Here is an 18,842-nt window from a genome sequence, read left to right on the forward strand (position 1 = left end):
AGTCATTATGTAGACAAGGCTGGCCTTCAGGTCACAGACATCCATGTCTGCCTCTATTTCTACCTCAGCCTTCTGCATGTTTGGATTTAATGCAAGTACCCTCACGTGCAGCATGTATTCTTTTCTTTCTTTCTCTTTCTTTCTTTCTTTCTTTCTTTCTTTTTTTCTTTCTTTCTTTCTTTCTTTCTTTCTTTCTTTCTTTCTTTCTTTCTTCCTTCCTTCCTTCCTTCCTTCCTTCCTTCCTTCCTTCCTTTCTTTCTTTCTTTCTTTCTTTCTTTCTTTCTTTCTTTCTTTCTTTCTTTCTTTCTTTCTTCATTTTACATCCTGATAGCAGCCTCTCTCCCTCTTCTCCCCCCAGTCCCACCCTCACAATCTCTCCCATAATTCACCCCTCCTTTTTTTCCCTCAGAGAAGGGGAGGCTTTTCATGGGTATCCCCCTTTCCCACACATCCGTACAACCTGTCTTAGTAGGACTAAGCACATCCTCTTCCATTGAGGCCATAACAAGCAGCCCAGCTAGAGGAAGGGGGTCAAAAGGCAGGCAACAGAGTCTTAGTCAGAGACAGCCCCTGCTCCAATTTTTAGAAGACTTACATGAAGACTAAACTGGAATCTGCTACAAGTGTGTAGGGGGCCAAGATCCAGCCATTATATGCTCTTTGGTTGGTGGTTTAGTCTCTGTGAGCCCTCATGGGCCCAGATTAGTTGAAGCCCTTTATAGGTTTTCTTGTGTTCTTGACCCCTCTGGCTCCCTGAAGCCCCACCTCCCCCAACTTTCCTACAAGACTCCTCTAGATCACCTAATGTTTGGCTGTGGCTCTGATTCTGTTTCTATCACCTGCTTGGTGAAGCCTCTCAGAAGACAGTTGTGCTTCTATCATAAAGGGTTGCCACTTTCCCATGGAGTGGGTCTCAAGCTTGGCTAGACACTGGTTGGCCATTCCCTCAATCTCTACTCCATCTTTGTCCCTGCACATCTGTAGGCAGGAAAAGTTTTAGGTCAAAAGTTTTGTAGGTGGGTTGGAATTCCCCTCCCTCCACTGGAAGCTCTATCTGGCTACAGGAAAGAGCATCTTCAGTCTCCATATCCTACTTCTAGGAGTCTCAGCTAGGGTCACTCCAGCAGATTCCTCAGAGCCTACTCTGCCTCAGGTCTCCAGCTCATTCCAAAGATGCCCCACTCCCACTGGTTTTTATTCTCTCTCCTAGACCTCTACCATACCCCAACCTAGCCCCATCCCTCCCCTCCCACCCCCTTCCGCCCAGTTCCTTCCTCTGTCTACTTAGGACGTCTATTTTATGTCTCCTTCTGAGTGAGATTCAGGCACCCTCCCCTGGACCTTCATTGTTACTTAACTTCTTTGAGTTCATGAATTGTAGCATAGTTATCCTATACTTCATGATATCCACTTATAAGTGAGTACATACCATGCATGTCTTTCTGGGTCTGGGTTACATCCCTTACAATGTTATTTTCTGCACATTTTGTGATGTTTTGTTTTTAATAACTGAGTAATATTCCGTTAGGTAAACATACCATTCCATGCCACTTCCCATCTTTTTTTGATTAATTTTCACTGAAAGTTTAATTTACTGGTTATTAGAATGTCTATTCCAGCTTCCTTATCAAATATATTTGTTTGAAAATCCTTTTTCCTGCCCTGTACTCTGAGGTACTGTTTATCTTTGTTACTGAGGTATATTTCTTGCATGCACCAGAATGAAGGATCCTGTTTTTGCATCTGTTCTGTTACTGGGGAATCGAGTCCATTGTTGTTGAGAGATATTAATATCCAGTGATTGTTAATTCTTCTTATTTTGATGTTGGTGGTTGTTTGTGTGTGTGTGTGTGTGTCTGTGTGTGTCTGTGTGTCTGTGTGTGTGTATCTGTGTCTCTGTGTGTGTCTCTGCGTGTGTTTGTGTGTGTATGTGTGTGTGTGCTTGTTTGCTTGCTTTTCTTCCTTTGCTTTGTTGGTGTGGGGTTATTTATTTCCCGTGTTTTCTTGGGCATAGTTAATCTCCTTGGGTTGGAGGTTTCCTTTTAGTATCTTTTGTTGGTCTGGATCTACGGATAGATTTTGCTTAAATTTGGCTTTGTTATTGAATATTTTATTTCCTCCATTTATGGTGATTGAAAAATATTGCTGGGTATAGTAGTCTGGGCTAACATCTGAGTCTCTTAGAATCTGCAAGACTTCTGCCCAGGACTCTCTGGTTTTTAGAGTCTTCATTGAGAATTTCTGTACAATTCTGCTAGATCTGCTTTTATATGTTACTTGGATTTTTTTTCCCTTGCAGCTTTTAATACTCTTTTTTTGTTCTGTATATTTAGTGTTTGATTAGTATGTCAAGGGAGGATTTTCTTTTATGGTCCAATCTGTTTGGTGTTCTGTAAGCTTCTTGTAGGTTTATACACATCTTTCTTTAGGTTGGGGAAAATTTCATCTATGATTTTGTAGAAAATATTTTCTGGGCCTTGTAGTTGGGAATCTTTTCCCTGTTCTATTCCCATTACTCTTAGGTTTGGTCTTTGCATAGTGTCCTTTATTTCTTGGATATTTTATGTCAGGAACTCTTGAAATTTAACATTTTCTTTAACTAATATACTGATTTCTTCAATTGTATCTTCTACTCCTGAGATTCTCTCTTTCATCTCTCATATTTTGTTGGTGATGTTTGCCTCTGTACTTTCTGTTCTCTTCCCTAGGTTTTCTGTCTCCAGGATTCTCCCAGTTAGCAGTTTCTTTACTACTTCTATATCCATTTTCAGGTCTTAAACAGTTTTATTCATTTCTTTCACCTGTTTGATTGAATTTTCTTGTATAACTTTAAGGGATTTATTAATTTCCTCTTTAAAGGCCTCTATCCTCTTTGTAAGATTATATTTTTAAGGTCATCTTCTTGTGCTATGGCTATGTTAAGATGCCCAGGGCTTGCTATAGTAGGAGAGCTGGGCTCTGGCAGTACCACATTGCCCTTGCTCTTGTTGATTGTGTTCTTTTTTAAAAAAATATTTTATTTATTTACATTCTTGAGCTGGCTCTTAGCCATCTGGTTGCCCCTGGTGTTTGCTGGATGTTCCTGTTGCCAGTAGATCTCTTTCGAGAGACAGGCAGAACCAGTGGGCCTGACAGTGGGATTCAGGGAGCAGTATGCTGACCGCCTCTGCCATCTGTGTCCTAGATGGACCTGAATGTTCTTGGGGCTCCATAGACCTCCTTGGGCAGGTAGGCAGAGCCATGGGTCAGAGGACAAGAAGTCAGGAAAGAGTGTGCAGCTCACCCCTGCTAGCTGTGCTCCGAGTAGACTTGGAAGGCAGGGAATTGGTGGGGGGAAGGGTACAATCTGAATGTTGCTAGATGGAGGTCAGGCGATAGCACTCTGCTCACTTCTGATGGCAGTTTTCTTTCAGAGAGAGAGAGAGGGGGAGAGAGAGAGAGAGAGAGAGAGAGAGAGAGAGAGAGAGAGAGAGAGAGGAATACTAGTTGCAAATCTGTATGTTCCATGAGGCTATTGCTGTCAGTGACTAGTCCTATACAGAAAATTGCATTTCTAGTCCTAAGTTAGAGCCACAAGATTTTCAGTTGGGCGCAGCTTGCTCCTCAGAGGTCAATAATGGCTGTGCTGGAAGCACATGGAACTTGTTGAAGTTGGACTTTTGTGTTATATCTCAAAGGATATACTTTGAGGGAACCCATACCGTAAATCTCCAAATTTCTGCACTGAAGTATAAACATTTTTATGTTCACCTTATTTGCATCTCTTTATTTTATTTGTGGGGGTGAAGACAAGTGTGTGGCTAGAGGACAGCTTGGAAGAGTTGTCTCTCTCCTTCCACCATGTGGGTCCTGAGGGTTAAATATGATTATTAGATTTGGAGACAAGCAGGTCTACCCTCTGAGTTATCCAGCTAATACCATGATAACATATCACTGGTAACTCAGAATGAACAGTATTCAGATGTATTCCTCCAGAGAAATAATATGTGACTTACCACAGGGCCAGTGTTAACTACCCAGAGAGAGGGACCGTTGGGCAAAGAAGAGAGCAGAAGGATGTCAGTGTAGGCAGCAACATAACAAGGGACACAGGCTAGAAAAAGTCAGAACATGTGCTTTTGGTGCTACAAAGACACCCAGTGTGTCGAGAGCAAGGGAACTTCAGGATTCACACTCAAAATTTCTTGATTGGATTTGGAAGGCAGGAGGATGATTACTATAATGGGACTGTGTGAGTCAGAATGTTCTTAGTCTATTTGCCCTCATGTTACTATTAAGGTAAGAACAGGTTTTTTTATAATGCGTATTTTTATTAGATATATTTCTTTATTTACATTTCAAATGTTATTCTCTTTCCCGGTTTCCTGTCCATAAGCCCCTATCCCCTCCCCCTCCCCTATATGGGTGTTCCCCCCATTCACCCCCTTACCATCCCCCTACTTTCCCCTGCAATGGGGGTCTAACCTTGGCAGGACCAAGGGTTTCCCCTTCCACTGGTGCCCCAACAAGGCTATTCTCTGCTACATATGCAGTTGGAGCCCCGGGTCAGTCCATGTCCAGTCTTTGGGTGGTGGTTTAGTCCCTGGGAGCTCTGGTTGGTTGGCATTGTTGTTCTTATGGGGTTGCAAGCTCCTTCAGCTCTTTCAATACTTCCTCTGATTCACCCAAAGTGAGTCCTAGAACAGTTTTTTTTTTTTTTGTCAAGGCCATCATAGTTGTCCTATGTTGGAAAACTAGGGAGACTATCTAAGTTAATGCAGCTTGATCTCATTTCTAGGCCGACAAAGGTATTAAAAGCCAAGAGAGGAGGCTGCAGTGAACTAGCTCTGGTGGCTATAGAGGCTGCAAGGTCTCCTTCTGTACAGAATCTAGAGCTACAAGGCAGAGAATTCCACAGCAGAAGCCTTAGAAACAGGGAAGTTGATGGCAAAGCCCAGTGAAGAGCCTGGAGTTGTGATGCTGCCAAATGAGAGGAGGAGACTATGAGCTGCGTACCAGAGACTGCCCTGGGGAGGGGTGCAGGGCAAAGGGACATAGGATAAAGGGCAGGCTCCCTGCCCACCAGCCTTCTCCTCAGTTTAGGACACTCCGTTTTAGACTCAGCATGCCATTTGCCAAATTTAAATTCGAAGTCATTAGTAACCACTGAACTTCCTTTGTGGGAAGCTCAGGAAGGAGCCTGGAGGTGGAGATAAGGAATCTGTGATCTTAGGAAGAGGATGTGTAACAGGGCAAGACTCTGCTAAAGGAAGACTCTGAACCTCTTTTTGGAATCTTGCATCAGTGATTTTGAAGCTGTAGGTATCTGGAAAGGTAGCAATAAAGAGACTGGCTGCATGGAGTTGGGGTGCATGGTGGTCTCCCCCTGCCTCAGCACCACAGCTACTTTCCTGGGTATCATAAGTTTCTGACTGAGGGTTTCCTGAAGTTGTTGAAGTTGCTTTATCAAGTCCTTTTCTTTATCATCCTCAACTTCTACAGAATCCTTTCTGATCTACTCTTGCCCTTTGAAGGTCTTCTCAAACTGCAGATGCTCACTGAGACTGTGTATGTGATCCTGGATTGAATGTATATCTTCACCACTGGTTCCTAAGGCCTGTGTCAGAGCTGGCTCCTGGCCTGCTGGGCATCCTCTTTTTACCTGGCTCTGTACACAGAACACAGGTCTTAACATCTCAGTGAATAGACAGATGATGACAGTCTTGAAGGCCGGATGAGAAAGATGGAGAGCTAAGCATGGTGATCTTCTGGTACTTCTGTCCCCTCAGACTGAGAAGAGTCCTTCTGATGGAGTATACATCAGAAAAGTGGTTTTTTTAGTACCTTAAAATTATGATCACAAGCATAAAAGCAAAATATGCTGTTTGATCTGGAGAGGAAAGAACCAGGAGAGCAGAATAGGAGATGGTGTCTGTGCCAGCCACCTTGGACATCCCAGTCAACTGTGAGTGATGAGCTGAGTGTAGACAGGGAATAATGGTATGTGCTTCGTAGGACTAGAGAAGGAAGGTTAAGGCTTGGTGGCTTGACTGTGGTTTGGAAGAAATCAACACAGCTGATGCCCAAAAGCTAGTGACTAGATGGGTCTCCAAGAAAAAGCTCAGATACTTTGTACCTGCAGTGTGTCACATCTGTTCTTGTGAGACAGCCACTTCAGATCACCCAGAGTAGCTGATTGGGGGGGGTAGTGTTTCAAAGGAGCAAATAGAGAACAACAAGCACCTAAGATTGAGCTTAGAGCCCGTTTGGTGCTTGAGAGCAGGGGCTGCAGGCAGTGTGAGCAGTATCCCTGTCATTTGCCCTGTCAAAGCTGCCCATGATGTATTAAAAAGTTTTCAGTTGTCAGTGGTAACTTCTTGTTCAGGCACACAGATGCCTTTCTGATGTAAGAAATAAAGCATTTCTTCCCCATATGTTACCACAAATGAGGAAAGAATAGCAGAAACATGTCCCACGGCTACCAAAATCTTCCCAATGGCCAAACAGTGTTCGCTTTGCTATTTAAGCATCTCCGTTAGCTGTGTTTTTGCAAACATCTGTCTCAGCTCATGCCATTATCTAAATTGATTGGAGTGAACAAAAGTCATTGTAACATTCCTTTGTTTTTACCCATTAAAATCAATTTTCATAAGGTGATTTTTCTCATGTCACTTTAGATATTAAGCTAACCAAAGCTTGCATGCGTGTCAAATTATAGTGAGCTCCCTAATGACATTGCCGTAGCATACTTTTTATTTTCCATAGTGCTGATCAACCTTACTAATTTTTTCCAGTATATACTAGATCAGCAAGCTATCCAGCTTGTGGATAATGGGTACAGAGAGCTGGGTACACATATGACCTGTGCACACAGGTATCCCTATACCTCATTCAACAGTGGCAAGCAGTACAAAGAATTTACTCTCACGGAGAATGCCAGACCCTACAAATACTTAAATAAGTTAGAGTTACTTCTGATAGTGACAGATACTCAATCAGATGAGTGAACGAAATGAGGCCTTTAGAAGGGCGGGCATGACAGCATGTTGTGTAAGTATCTCTCTGAAAATCCAGATTATGTCTGGTGTTTTAGCCTAGTAGAATTTGGTATTTATTCTTCATACTTATTAAGATCTTTTGCAGAATGAACCTTGCCTCTACTGTTGGTGGTGTAGAGAATTACAGTTTCAGTATAGGAACTGAGTTCTACATCCCTGGTGCTGGTGACATGGCCCAGGGAGTCCACTGATGCATAACCCAGTCCCACGGAATTTAGAGTCTTAGAACAGTAAACATATTTTTAGTTTCTGAGGGTGAGGGATTCAGGGGAAGCTTGACTGCATGACTCTGGTTCAGGATCTGTCACAGACCTAAATGAAGCAGTCAGCTGGTTGTGTTGTGGGAAACCTTTAACAGGTACAGAGGACAAATGGATAAGCTTTCAGGACAGCCTGTGTCACACAGCCAGCACTAGCTGGCTCTAGTAGGGAATGAATATTCGCCTTGATTCTCTTATATGTGGCCTGTCGTTTGGAAAAACTTCTTTATGGTGTGGCCTCTTCAGCAGATTCTGACAGAGCCAGTAAACAAGAGCGAGCACGCGCAAATCAGAAGATGGAGTCTGGTATCTCATCCTAGCTGCTCTGTGATAAGCTTTAGTCACAGGTTGCCAAAATAATAATAATAATAGTAATAATAACAACAACAATAATAAGGACGATGATGATGATAATAATAAACTCCTACCTGTTGGAGTTCAGAGTGTTGTCAAAACTATTGCTACAGTGAAAGGGATGCTCTCAAAGCTGTTGTGGTGAGGTATAGTCAAGCAGAGCAGGAAGCCCCCTACGATGCTGACACAGCTCCTTGACCAGCATCTGTGGACTCTACGAGAGAGCTTCTGGTCAGGCGCCTGTGACAGCAGTTGCTTGGCAGAGTGTTATGGAACTTCCTGGCAACCTCCCTGTGAGGTGCTGTGGTCCAGCCAAGGATTCAGCTATCTTCTGAGTGCAGCGAGACCTGTGGGAAGCTGGGTGGTGCCAGCAGAGAACGGCATGGCTAGCCGTGGGGGAGTGAGCTGCCCAGGTTCTCTGCTTACCATGCTCCTCCTCCTCTCTCCTAGTCTCTTCCACTATAAAGCTTTCTATCAGGGTAGCTGGGAGGGAGAGACAGTGTAGAGGCCTTTTTCATAGGCAGTTTTCATGGGGTTCTTAGTACAGTCAAATTGACACCGAAAGTTGGCCATCCGGGCAATCTATGTAAAAATTAAAAGTTAGCTTAGGATCAGAGATCTACAGGAAAGACTTAATTTAGGTCATGTATAATTCCAGCAGTATAAAGCCTGAAACTGGAAGGTTGCTACGAGTCTAAGATCAATCTGAGCTACAGTGTGAGAAAGTCTTCAGAAGCAAATTGAAAAAAAAAACCCCACACCATTTACATTATAAATTTTCTAGAAGAAAATTAAGCAAACAAAAAGCGGAGACAAAAAGACAAACTTCAGACCGAGAAGAGAGTTTTGCAATATATTTATCAGTCAATGACCAGAAAGAAAGAAACGAACAGAAACTAAGCTGAGAAGCGATTCACAGATATGAAATAAATATGAAAGCTGACAACAGCAATCATCAAAGACATGCAAGTGAGACTTGCCCTGGGCTTGCATCCATGCTATGATGACCTCTGTAGGGACACTGCTAGATCGAGTGCTCGACTGGGTGCAGCAACTGGGATCCTCTAACACTTCCTCGGAGAAGAAACATCAACTTACCATCTTTTTTTTTTTTTTTTTTCGGAGCTGGGGACCGAACCCAGGGCCTTGCGCTTCCTAGGCAAGCGCTCTACCACTGAGCTAAATCCCCAACCCCCATCTTTCTAAAATTAAATTAAACATACACTTATAACCTTGAATCATTTCTATTGCAAGAGAAACCCATGGTTTTGGTTCACATAAAAACACACATGCCGCCATTGTTGAATGTTGGGTAGAAATGTAAGTGGCCAGTCCTGACTTTTAAATTTAATTTTTTATTTTTTAAGATAAGACCTCTACTATGTGTTCCTGAAACTGTGATCCTGAGACCACTATGTAGCCCATGCTTATCTTGAACTAAGGATCCTTCTGCTTCAGCCTCCCTAGTCCTGGAACAGTGGCATACGCTATGACATTAATATTCTTGACTTGTTTTGAAACTAGAAACAATGTATTCCGTTTTCAACATTAGCTAGTGTGTTAGCCATACATTTCTATATATGCCTTTTATGTAATTAAGAGGGTTCCAATGTATTTCTACTCTGTTGAAGGGAGTAAACATTGCAAGGGGTTCTTTGTGCATTTACTGTGATGAGTATGTAGTTTTCTCGTGTGTGTGTGTATGTGTGTGTATGTGTGTGTGTGTGTGTGTGTGTGTGTGTGTGTGTGTACTATATGTGATCTTGTGTAGGCCAGAGAGCAGCATCTGTTGTATCCACAGTCGCTTTTCACCTTATTATCTCAGACATAGTCTCTCAGAGTCCCTGGTGCTGAATAGTTGGCTGAATTAGGTGGCCAGTGATCTGGGAGGATCCTCCTGACTTGTTGCTAACTGTTGTGTGCTAGGTACTTATGTTTGCCTAGCAGGCACTTTATCAAAGGTGTCATTTCCCTAGCTTTAGTCCCTCTCTAAACCTGGTAGCCTACACTCGGTGAGTTTTAAGGATTGAAGAAGCCTAGTAGTCTCATGTGCTGTTGAAATTCCTTTTCAGCTATTATGTTTTGTCCCCTCTGGTCTGAGTATGGTTCATCAGTCTTCATCTCTGCTTGTGGGAGGTGCTGCTCTCGGTCCTTGTGTGTCACAGCCAGCCATGTTGTCCTAATGACTGGTCACTTGTGCATAGCAAATCTGATTCACTCCTCCAAATATCAGACTGGATTGTCAGTGAAGCAGCTGGGGCTTGAGTTTTTCTTCGTTGGCACCATTGTGTTTTGTTATGAATTGGTTGACATCAGATAAATATTTGACTGTTAACGTTTCTCTGGACATTAAGCAAGTTGCTCATTGTCTCCAAGCCTCAAGTTTTCTCACCTCTATAAAATGGGTAATTCTGAAGACTAGTCATATACACATTATACTGTAGTATATAGTAAAGTATACTACAAAGCTGTAGTAATCAAAATAGCATGGCATTGGCATAGAAGTAGTCAGATCAATGAAATGAATTTGAGAGTCTAAAAGAAAAGCCCATACTTCTATATATGTGTATATACATTTGACCAAGGGGATAAGAATACATACCATAAAAGCAGAATTTGGAAAATACAGTCTTTTGAATGAAGGTTAATTAATTAACTAATGAATGTTGTGGGAAAGTTAAATATATACCTGCAACAGAATAAAACTGGAATGCTCTCTCTCAGCATTTATAAAAAAATCCAGAATGAATAAAAGATGTAAATGTAGAACAAATAGAAAAAGAAAACAAAGAATGTATGAAGACATTGGGATGTTTGTGTAGGAGCCTAAAGCACAGGAAACAAAGCAAAACCTGACACATGATTCCATCAAACTGAAAGGCTTCCAGAAAGCCCAGTATATAATCCTAAGGCGGTGAGATGCCTAGAGGGTGGGAGCAAATAGGATAAGCATTGTATCACAGAGACAATATCCAGGATACATGGACCATTCTCTACATCAGTAACAAAACCCAAACAACCCATGAAAAGGAGGTTTCTCCGAAGGACATGAAGAAATAAATGCAGGTGGTTTTTTTAAAGGCCCAAATCACTAATCTACAGGAAAATTCAAATTCCAATCACAGGGATATCATTTTTCCCAAGTTAAGAATGACCAAGATAAAAAGATTAGAGGTAGTTTCGTATACCAACTTAAAATAAATAAATAAGTAGCCATTCTCTCCCTGCTGGGGATGGGAAGGGAGCGGGCACTGGGCAGGAAAGGGAGGAAGACAGCCCTGCTGCAGATTGTAAACTAACACAGTATGGCAAACACTAAGGAAGTTCCTTGAAACGTTACCCAGAGGACTATATATGATTTGGCCCAGCGATTTCACTCCCAGGCAAATGCCACTGTGTACAACAGATAGTTGGACTCTCAGTTTATTGCAGTAGAGTTCAAGTAGGAGAAATGGAGACAGTTAGGTGTCCATTAACTGACAGATATGTGGAGAACATAGCCTAAGTGCACAGTTAGTTGAATATTATTCAGCTATACAAATAGAATCCTGTCTATCCCATGACAACATGGAGAGAAATAGGTCATTTAGTGAAATAAGCCAGGCACAGAAAAACAAGTGTCCTGAGGTGCATTTATACATGACATATAAGAACGTTGATCTTTTATAAACTCAGAGACCAGGGAGATGACGGGAGAAGGAGGAGAGGAAAAATAAGCCTGCTCTTATGGATGGTGGACTCAGAAGGCTAGAAGAAAAGATTTAAAATGTTTCTATTATGAATAATTGTGTTTAGCTCAATTTAAACATTATATAATGTGTACACAAATCAAAGTATAACATTAGCCCATTGAGACTTTTAAATGTATCAGTGAAAAACTCATTTAAATAACAAATGAGAAATATAAATTATCTTGATTCTAATGGATATGATATATCAATATCAATATATGTATTGAGCTAGCATACCGTACCCTACAAACACCTGCAATTCTAAATTCATCAAAAATGTGCGACTGTAAGGTTTTTGTGGCTCAACTAATGAGACTTTCATGGCAAAGCTCTGATTTTCACCCTCAACATAAAGAGCATGGGCAGCTCATGTGCATTATCCCAGCACCTGGGGGACAAAGGAGGGCCAGAAGTTCAAGGCTGTCCCGAGTCACATAGTGAATTTTACACAAGACTGAGAACACAAAACCCTGTGCTAGAAATGTATTATGTGAAAAGTAACAACATAGGGTCTCTGTGTCCAGCATGGCTTGGATCTATAAACCTGACTGGGAAGGCAAGGGAATGAAAAAGGCCAGACACTAAAGAAGAAACAGACTCACGGACACGGAAATCCTTGGGTCTGATGGACCCTGTGTACTCTGAGGGAGTGGTACCCAGTCATCCCCACCACCCCGCCCCACATGGACTGCTTATGGCGAGGAGTTCAGAAGGAGGATTTGGTCTTAGGAAGAGATCTCTGTGACATGGCAGTCTGGGCTGTAAATATCTGGAAGCAAGAAGCTGGAGTCATTGGTCAAGTGTTAGTAAACACTTGTATGCATCGCTAATATTTGGACTTGGGCCAGAGGGAGGCTTTGACAGTTTCCCATGCCAACAATATAAATTCATTCAGAACTTCATTTGCTTTTTATATATTCACAGAAGGCTTCTTTAGGTGCCCATGACCAGCTATTAAACAGTGCAGAGCGTGTGTGTGTGTGTGTGTGTGTGTGTGTGTGTAAAATTTAACATTGAATTATTTAATTTTTGTGTTGTACTTTTCCCACTATCCTATACTATCTTTAACCATTATTATTATTATTATTATTATTATTATTATTATTATTATTATTATTATTAATAAATATGGTTAGTGCCAATAGATCAGGTTCTCTGATCTCCATGGCGGTTGTTCAGGCTTACCTTACTTTTAATGTTTACTTTCTTTCTACCCCTCCCTCCTTTTGCTTTCTTCCCTTCCACTATTCTCTCATCCCTGACCTTCCCTTTCTGTCTTTTTTCTTCCCTTCTTTCCTTTATTTCCTTCCTTAAAATAGGATCTCACTGAGTAGCCCAGGTTGGCCTTGAACTCTTTACTGCCTTAGCTCCAAAAAATGCTTCAAGGATCTAGTCACCAAAGCCCAGATTTATCTTAAGAATGAGCGTATAATTTGCACACCTGTGGTTCTTTAAAGAGGAGTATATCATAGCACACTTGTAAGATTAGTCTTTCACAGTTTGAGTTGTCCATTTTTGGTTGTTTTGATCTTCCTTTTTCTTCTTTACCTTCTATTTTGTCTTTTTGTTTTACTTTTTCTTTGCTTTTTTTTGAGACAATGTCACCGTGAGTATCACCCGCTGTTCTGCCTCATTGAATGCTGGGATCACAGGCTAAGCCATCACACTCACCTTGGTTTTTTTTTTTTTTTTTTTTTTAATCAGATGCAGCTTTTGAAGGCAACTATACAGGAAAATGCCACACTTTTCCTATTTATTTGAGAACTCCAAAGTAAAAATAAGTCACGAGATCAAGTGAGACTTCCATCTGCTTTAGTTAGCAAGATTTATGTTATATCATTTTAAAACGATAAACCCCAGCATGTCAGAAAATAAAGCACAGTAGTGTATAGTGCATTATGAACTGAGGTCAGTAGACAGAAGATGTTTGTATCTTATGAAAACATACAGAGAAACAAGTGGTCTGCTGGGAAATGTGTCAGTTACTTTGCAGAATATCAGGCTAGGGACTGCTAATCCTGGGGAAACACAATAACACTTTACTCTGTTTTGTGAATTGTAGCTGACTTTGGCCTGGCAAAGCAAAAGCAGGAAAGCAGTAAGCTCACGTCTGTGGTGGGAACCATCCTCTATTCTTGGTAAGGATAATTGTTTTATGGCTTTCAAGTGACACACTTGACTATTTTGGGTTTTTGTTATTATTCCTGGCTTGCAAAGAAAAAAAAAAGAATTAAAACGGAAACTTATTTAGTAAGTTTTGCGTTCCTAGGTAGTTCACATGAAAAGAATTATGTATCATTAAGTATTTAGAGCAACAACCACAGGAGTAACCTGTTTATAACCTATCTATATCCATTTGCAGGGCTATTTTCTCTAATTTCTAGTTGAAATAGTCATGAACACATAAATCTGCAGATAGGTGAGGGCACAAGTGGCCCGCAAGACCATGGCCGGGGACATTCCATCCCCTGACTTGCGTGCAGGAACTTGGTCTTACTACCTGGGGCAGGATTTCTGTGTCCTCTTGCCTGTCCTGTAGCTGGACAGTGACAGGGCTCAACAGGATCAATGCTGTTGCATCTTGAATAGATGATGAGATAGTTGCTTTAAGCCCTGTCCCAGGGGCTGGATAGATAAGTGAGTGTTCTGCTAGATGAACCCTACTGTGACTCACTGTGAGCACTGTGAAGGCTCCTTTGACAGCTGTTTTCACAACATGAGACTGTTTTGAACTGGAAACTCATGTGTGAGAGAATGGCCAGATACTGCTGATCTTCCCAGCATTCCTTAGACACTACGGCTGATCGTCATGCTTAAGTTCTTAAGCACAAGGCTGGTCTACACGGAACTCAATCCTGGGATAATTTTGTCATAAAACATTAACTATTCATGCATTCAGTCTCAGCAGATCTCATTCCCAAAAGAGCATGACAATGAGATACAGTTAAATTTCAGCTACTCATCATTTGATATTACATTCTTATTGCCAAGAGTATGAACTAAGTTTAGAGTACTAATACAAGAGTACTATATTTTTAGTTGATGTAAAAATGTTAGCTTTCATTATAACACATGCATATATGTATATGCACTATGTACATGTGTATGAGTATGTGATTATATAAGTATATATGTATCTGCATGTCTTATATGTATCATCTTACTTTGCTCAGATTTGCCCCAACTACCCTCCTCATCCATCTCCTGCTAGTTTCCTTCATTCCCAAAATTATGTCCCTTTTGTTCTCATGTCATGTATATATGTATAAATGTTTATGAGTATAGAATTGAGTTTTGATTCTGCATATGAGAGAAAACCCTTGTCTTTTTATCCTATCATCTCCCCCTTGTCATTCCTCTTACCTCATTAGACTCCTTCTCATCTCCTAGGCCCCTTCAACATTTAGGCCATTCATTCATTCATTCATTCATTCATTCATTCATTCATTCATTCATTCAAACCTAGAATCTGCATATGATAGAAAACATGTACTTAGTCACTTTTTCCAAGGCTGACTTATAATGTTCTCCAGTTCCATTGGTTTTCTTGATGATGCTGTCACAATTCCATTCTTCTTTATGGTGGAATATAATACACACACACACACACACACACACACACACGTATGCATGCATATACACACTCCACTGTATTTTCTTTTCTTTTTTTTTTTTAAAGATTTATTTATTTATTATATATAAGTACACTGTAGCTGTCTTCAGATACACCAGAAGAGGCATCAGATCTCTTTACAGATGGTTGTGAGCCACCATGTGGTTGCTGGGAATTGAACTCATGACCTCTGGAAGAGCAGTGGTGCTCTTAACCGCTGAGCCATCTCTCCAGCCCCCCCTCCACTGTATTTTCTTCACCAATTTATCTGTTCTTTTCCTTTTACAGGTACATTTTTATTTACATTTTAAATATTATCTCCTTTCCTAGTTCTCCTCCAGAAAACTGCTACCCCATTCCCTTTCCCCCTGCTTCTATGAAGATACTCCCTTACTCACCCACCAATGCCCCTCCTCCCCACCCCATGATATTACTCTACCCTGGGGCATCAAGCCTTGACAAAAACAAGGGCCTCTTCTCCCATTGATGCTTGACAAGGCCATCTTCTTTTATATATGCAGCTGGAGCCATAGGTCCATTCTGTGTACTCTTGGGGTGATGGTTTAGTCCCTGGGAGCTCTGGGAGGTTGGTGTTCTTTTGTGGTTGCAAACCCGTTCAGCTCCTTCAGTCCTTTCTCTAACTCTTCCATTGGGGACCCTGTTCTCAGTTCAATAGTTAGCTGTGAGGATTCACCTCTGTATTTGTCAGGCTCTGGCAGAGCCTCTCAGGAGACAGCTATATCAGACTCTTGTCAGCATACACTTCTTGACATCAGCAATATTCTCTGGGCTTGGTGTCTGTACATGGGCTGGATCCCCCAGATGGGGCAGTCTCTGGATGGCCTTTCCTTCAGTCTCTGCTCCACACTTTGTCACCATATTTCCTCCTGTGCTTATTTTTGGTCTCCCTTCTAAAAAAGTATGAAGTTTCCTTCGTCTTGAACTTCATGTGGTTTGTGAATTGTATCTTGGGTATTCCAAACTTTTGGGCTAATATCCACTTATCAATGAGTGCATACCATGTGTGTTCTTTTGTTATTGGGTTACCTCACTCAGGATGATATTTCCTAGCTCCATTCATTTGCCTAAGAATTTCATGAAGTCATTGTTTTTGATAGCTGTGTAGTATTCCATTGTGTAGATGTACCACATTTTCTGTATCCATTCCTCTGTTGAAGGGCATCTGGGTTCTTCCCAGCTTCTGGCTATTATAAATAAGGCTGCTATGAACATGGTGGAGCATGTGTCCTTGTTATATGTTAGAGCATCTTTTGGGTATGTGCCCAAAAGAGGTATAGCTGGGTCCTCAGGTAGTAGAGTGTCCAATTTTCTGAGGAACCTCCAGATTGATTTCCAGAGTGGTTGTATCAGCTTGCCACCAATAATGGAGGAGTGTTCTTCTTTCTCCACATCCATGCCAGCATTTGCTGTCACCTGGGTTTTTGATTTTAACCATTCTGACTGGTGTGAAGTAAAATTTCATGGTTGTTTTGATTTGCATTTCCCTGATGACTAAGGATGTTGAACATTTCTTTAGGTGCTTGTCAGCCATTTGATATTGCTCAGTTGAGAATTCTTTGTTTAGCTCTGTAGCCCATTTTTAATAGGGTTATTTGATTCTCTGGAGTCTAATTTCTTGAGTTCTTTGTATATATTGGATATTAGCCCTTTATCAGATGTAGGATTGGTAAAGATCTTTTCCCAATCTGTTGGTTGCCATTTTGTCCTAATGACAGGATCCTTTGCCTTACAGAAACTTTGCAGTTTTATGAGGTCCCATTTGTTGATTCTTGATCTTAGTGCATAAGCCATTGGTGTTTTGTTCAGGAAACTTTCCCCAGTGTCCATGTGTTCAAGGCTCTTTCCCATTTTCTCTTCTATTAGTTTCAGTGTATCTGGCTTTATGTTGAGGTCTTTGATCCACTTGGACTTGGTCTTTGTACAAGGAGGTAAGAATGGATTGATTTGCATTCTTCTACTTGCTGACTTTCAGTTTCAACACCAATTGTTGAAAATGCTGTCTTTTGTCCACTGGATGGTTTTAGCTCCTTTGATCAAGTGACCATCAGTGTGTGGATTCATTTCTGGGTCTTCAGATCTATTCCATCGATCTCCCTGCCTGCCTCTGTACCAATACCATGCATGTAATACAACTTGAGGTCAGGAACGGTAATTCCCCCAGAATTTCTTTTATTGTGAGAATAGTTTTCACTCTCCTAGATTTTTTGCTTTTTCAAATGAAGTTGCAAATTGCTCTTTCTAACTATGAAGAATTGAGTTGGAATTTTGATGGGGGATTGCACTGAATCTGTAGATTGCTTTTAGCAAAATGGCTATTTTTACTATATTAATCCTGCCAATCCATGGGAGATCTTTCCATTTTCTGAGATCTTCTTCAATTTCTTTCTTCAAAGACTTGAAGTTCTTGTCACACAGATCTTTCACTTGCTTGGTTAGAGTCACATGGAGATATTTTATCTTATTTTGGGACTACTGTGAAGGGTGTAATTTCCCTAATTTCTTTCTCAGCCTGTTTGTCTTTTGAGTAGAGGAAGGCTACTGATTTGTTTGAGTTAATTTATATCCAGCCACTTTGCTGAAGTTGTTTATCAGCTGCAGGAGTTCTCTGATCGAATTTTTGGGGTCACTTATGTATACTATCATATCATCTGCAAGTAGTGATATTTTTGCTTTTTCAATTTGTATCCCTTTGACCTCTTTTTATTGTCTAGTTGCTCTGGCTAGGACTTCAAGTACTAAATTGAACAGGTAGGGAGAGAGTGGGCAACCTTGTTTAGTCCCTGATTTTAGTGGGATTGCTTCGAGTTTCTCTCCATTTAGTTTGACGTTGGCATCTCGTTTGCTGTATATTGCTTTTACTATGTTTAGGTATGGGTCTTAAATTCCTGATCTCTCCAAAACTTTTATCATGAGGGGGTGTTGAATTTTGTCAGATGCTTTCTCAGCATCTAATGAGATGATCAAGTGTTTTTTTTTCCTTTGAGTTTGTTTATATAGTGGATTATCTTGATGGGATTTTTATATTGAGCCAACCACCCCTGCATCGCTGGGATGAAGCCTACTTGATCATGAAGGATGATCACCTTGACGTGTTTTGGATTTGGTTTGGGAGAATCTTTTTTTTTTTTTTTTTTTTTTGGTTTTTTTTTTCAGAGCTGGGGACCGAACCCAGGGCCTTGTGCTTCCTAGGCAAGCGCTCTACCACTGAGCTAAATCCCCAACCCCGGGTTTGGGAGAATCTTATTGAGTACTTTAGCATCGATATTCATAAGGGAAATTGGTCTGTAGTTCTCTTTCTTTGTAGGGTCTTTGTGTGGTTTAGGAATAAGTATAATTATGTCTTCAAAGAACAAATTGGGTACTGTTCTTCTCTTTCTATTTTCTTAATGTCCTCTAACATCATCATGAGATGTGATTTTACATCAGCATCTTGCTTTACTGGTTTGTTGAGGGGGTATCCAGGACTTGCTGTGGTGGGAGAACTGGGTTCTGATGATGATACCAAGTGGCCTTCGTTTCTGTTGCTTATGTTCTTGCACTTGCCTCTCCTGATCTGGTTATCTCTGGTGTTAGCTGGTCTTGCTGCTGTGGCTTGTCCCTCCTGTAATCCTGTGTGTCAGCACTCCTGGGAGACCAGCTCTCTCCTGTCAGGATTTGGGTACCAAGAGCTGTGGCACAGTGTCAGCTCCTGGGCACAGACAGAAACCAGAAGGATCTTGTCCCAGACTGCTCCTCAATTCCTGTGTCCTGAGGGCTCTGGGCAGATCCCTAGGATCAGAAGTGATCACCTGTGCTCTCAGGTGTGTCAGCACTTCTGGGAGACCAT

The 18,842-nt window shown here is 41.3% G+C and overlaps 1 protein-coding gene across 1 annotated transcript in view; it reads left to right on the plus strand.

The window, feature by feature from the left end:
• Positions 1 to 13,967, plus strand: part of Nek10 (NIMA related kinase 10) — an 80,849-nt gene extending 66,882 nt beyond the window's left edge. The window contains exons 23-24 of the mRNA XM_032917409.1: positions 13,445 to 13,520; positions 13,922 to 13,967. Coding sequence (XP_032773300.1) covers positions 13,445 to 13,520; positions 13,922 to 13,967 — 122 coding nt within the window. The remainder of the gene's footprint in view (positions 1 to 13,444; positions 13,521 to 13,921) is intronic.
• The last annotated feature ends 4,875 nt before the right edge of the window (positions 13,968 to 18,842 follow it).

The sequence above is a fragment of the Rattus rattus genome, chromosome 12 (genome assembly GCF_011064425.1).
Source record: "Rattus rattus isolate New Zealand chromosome 12, Rrattus_CSIRO_v1, whole genome shotgun sequence".
In the NCBI taxonomy this organism is placed as follows: domain Eukaryota; kingdom Metazoa; phylum Chordata; class Mammalia; order Rodentia; family Muridae; genus Rattus; species Rattus rattus.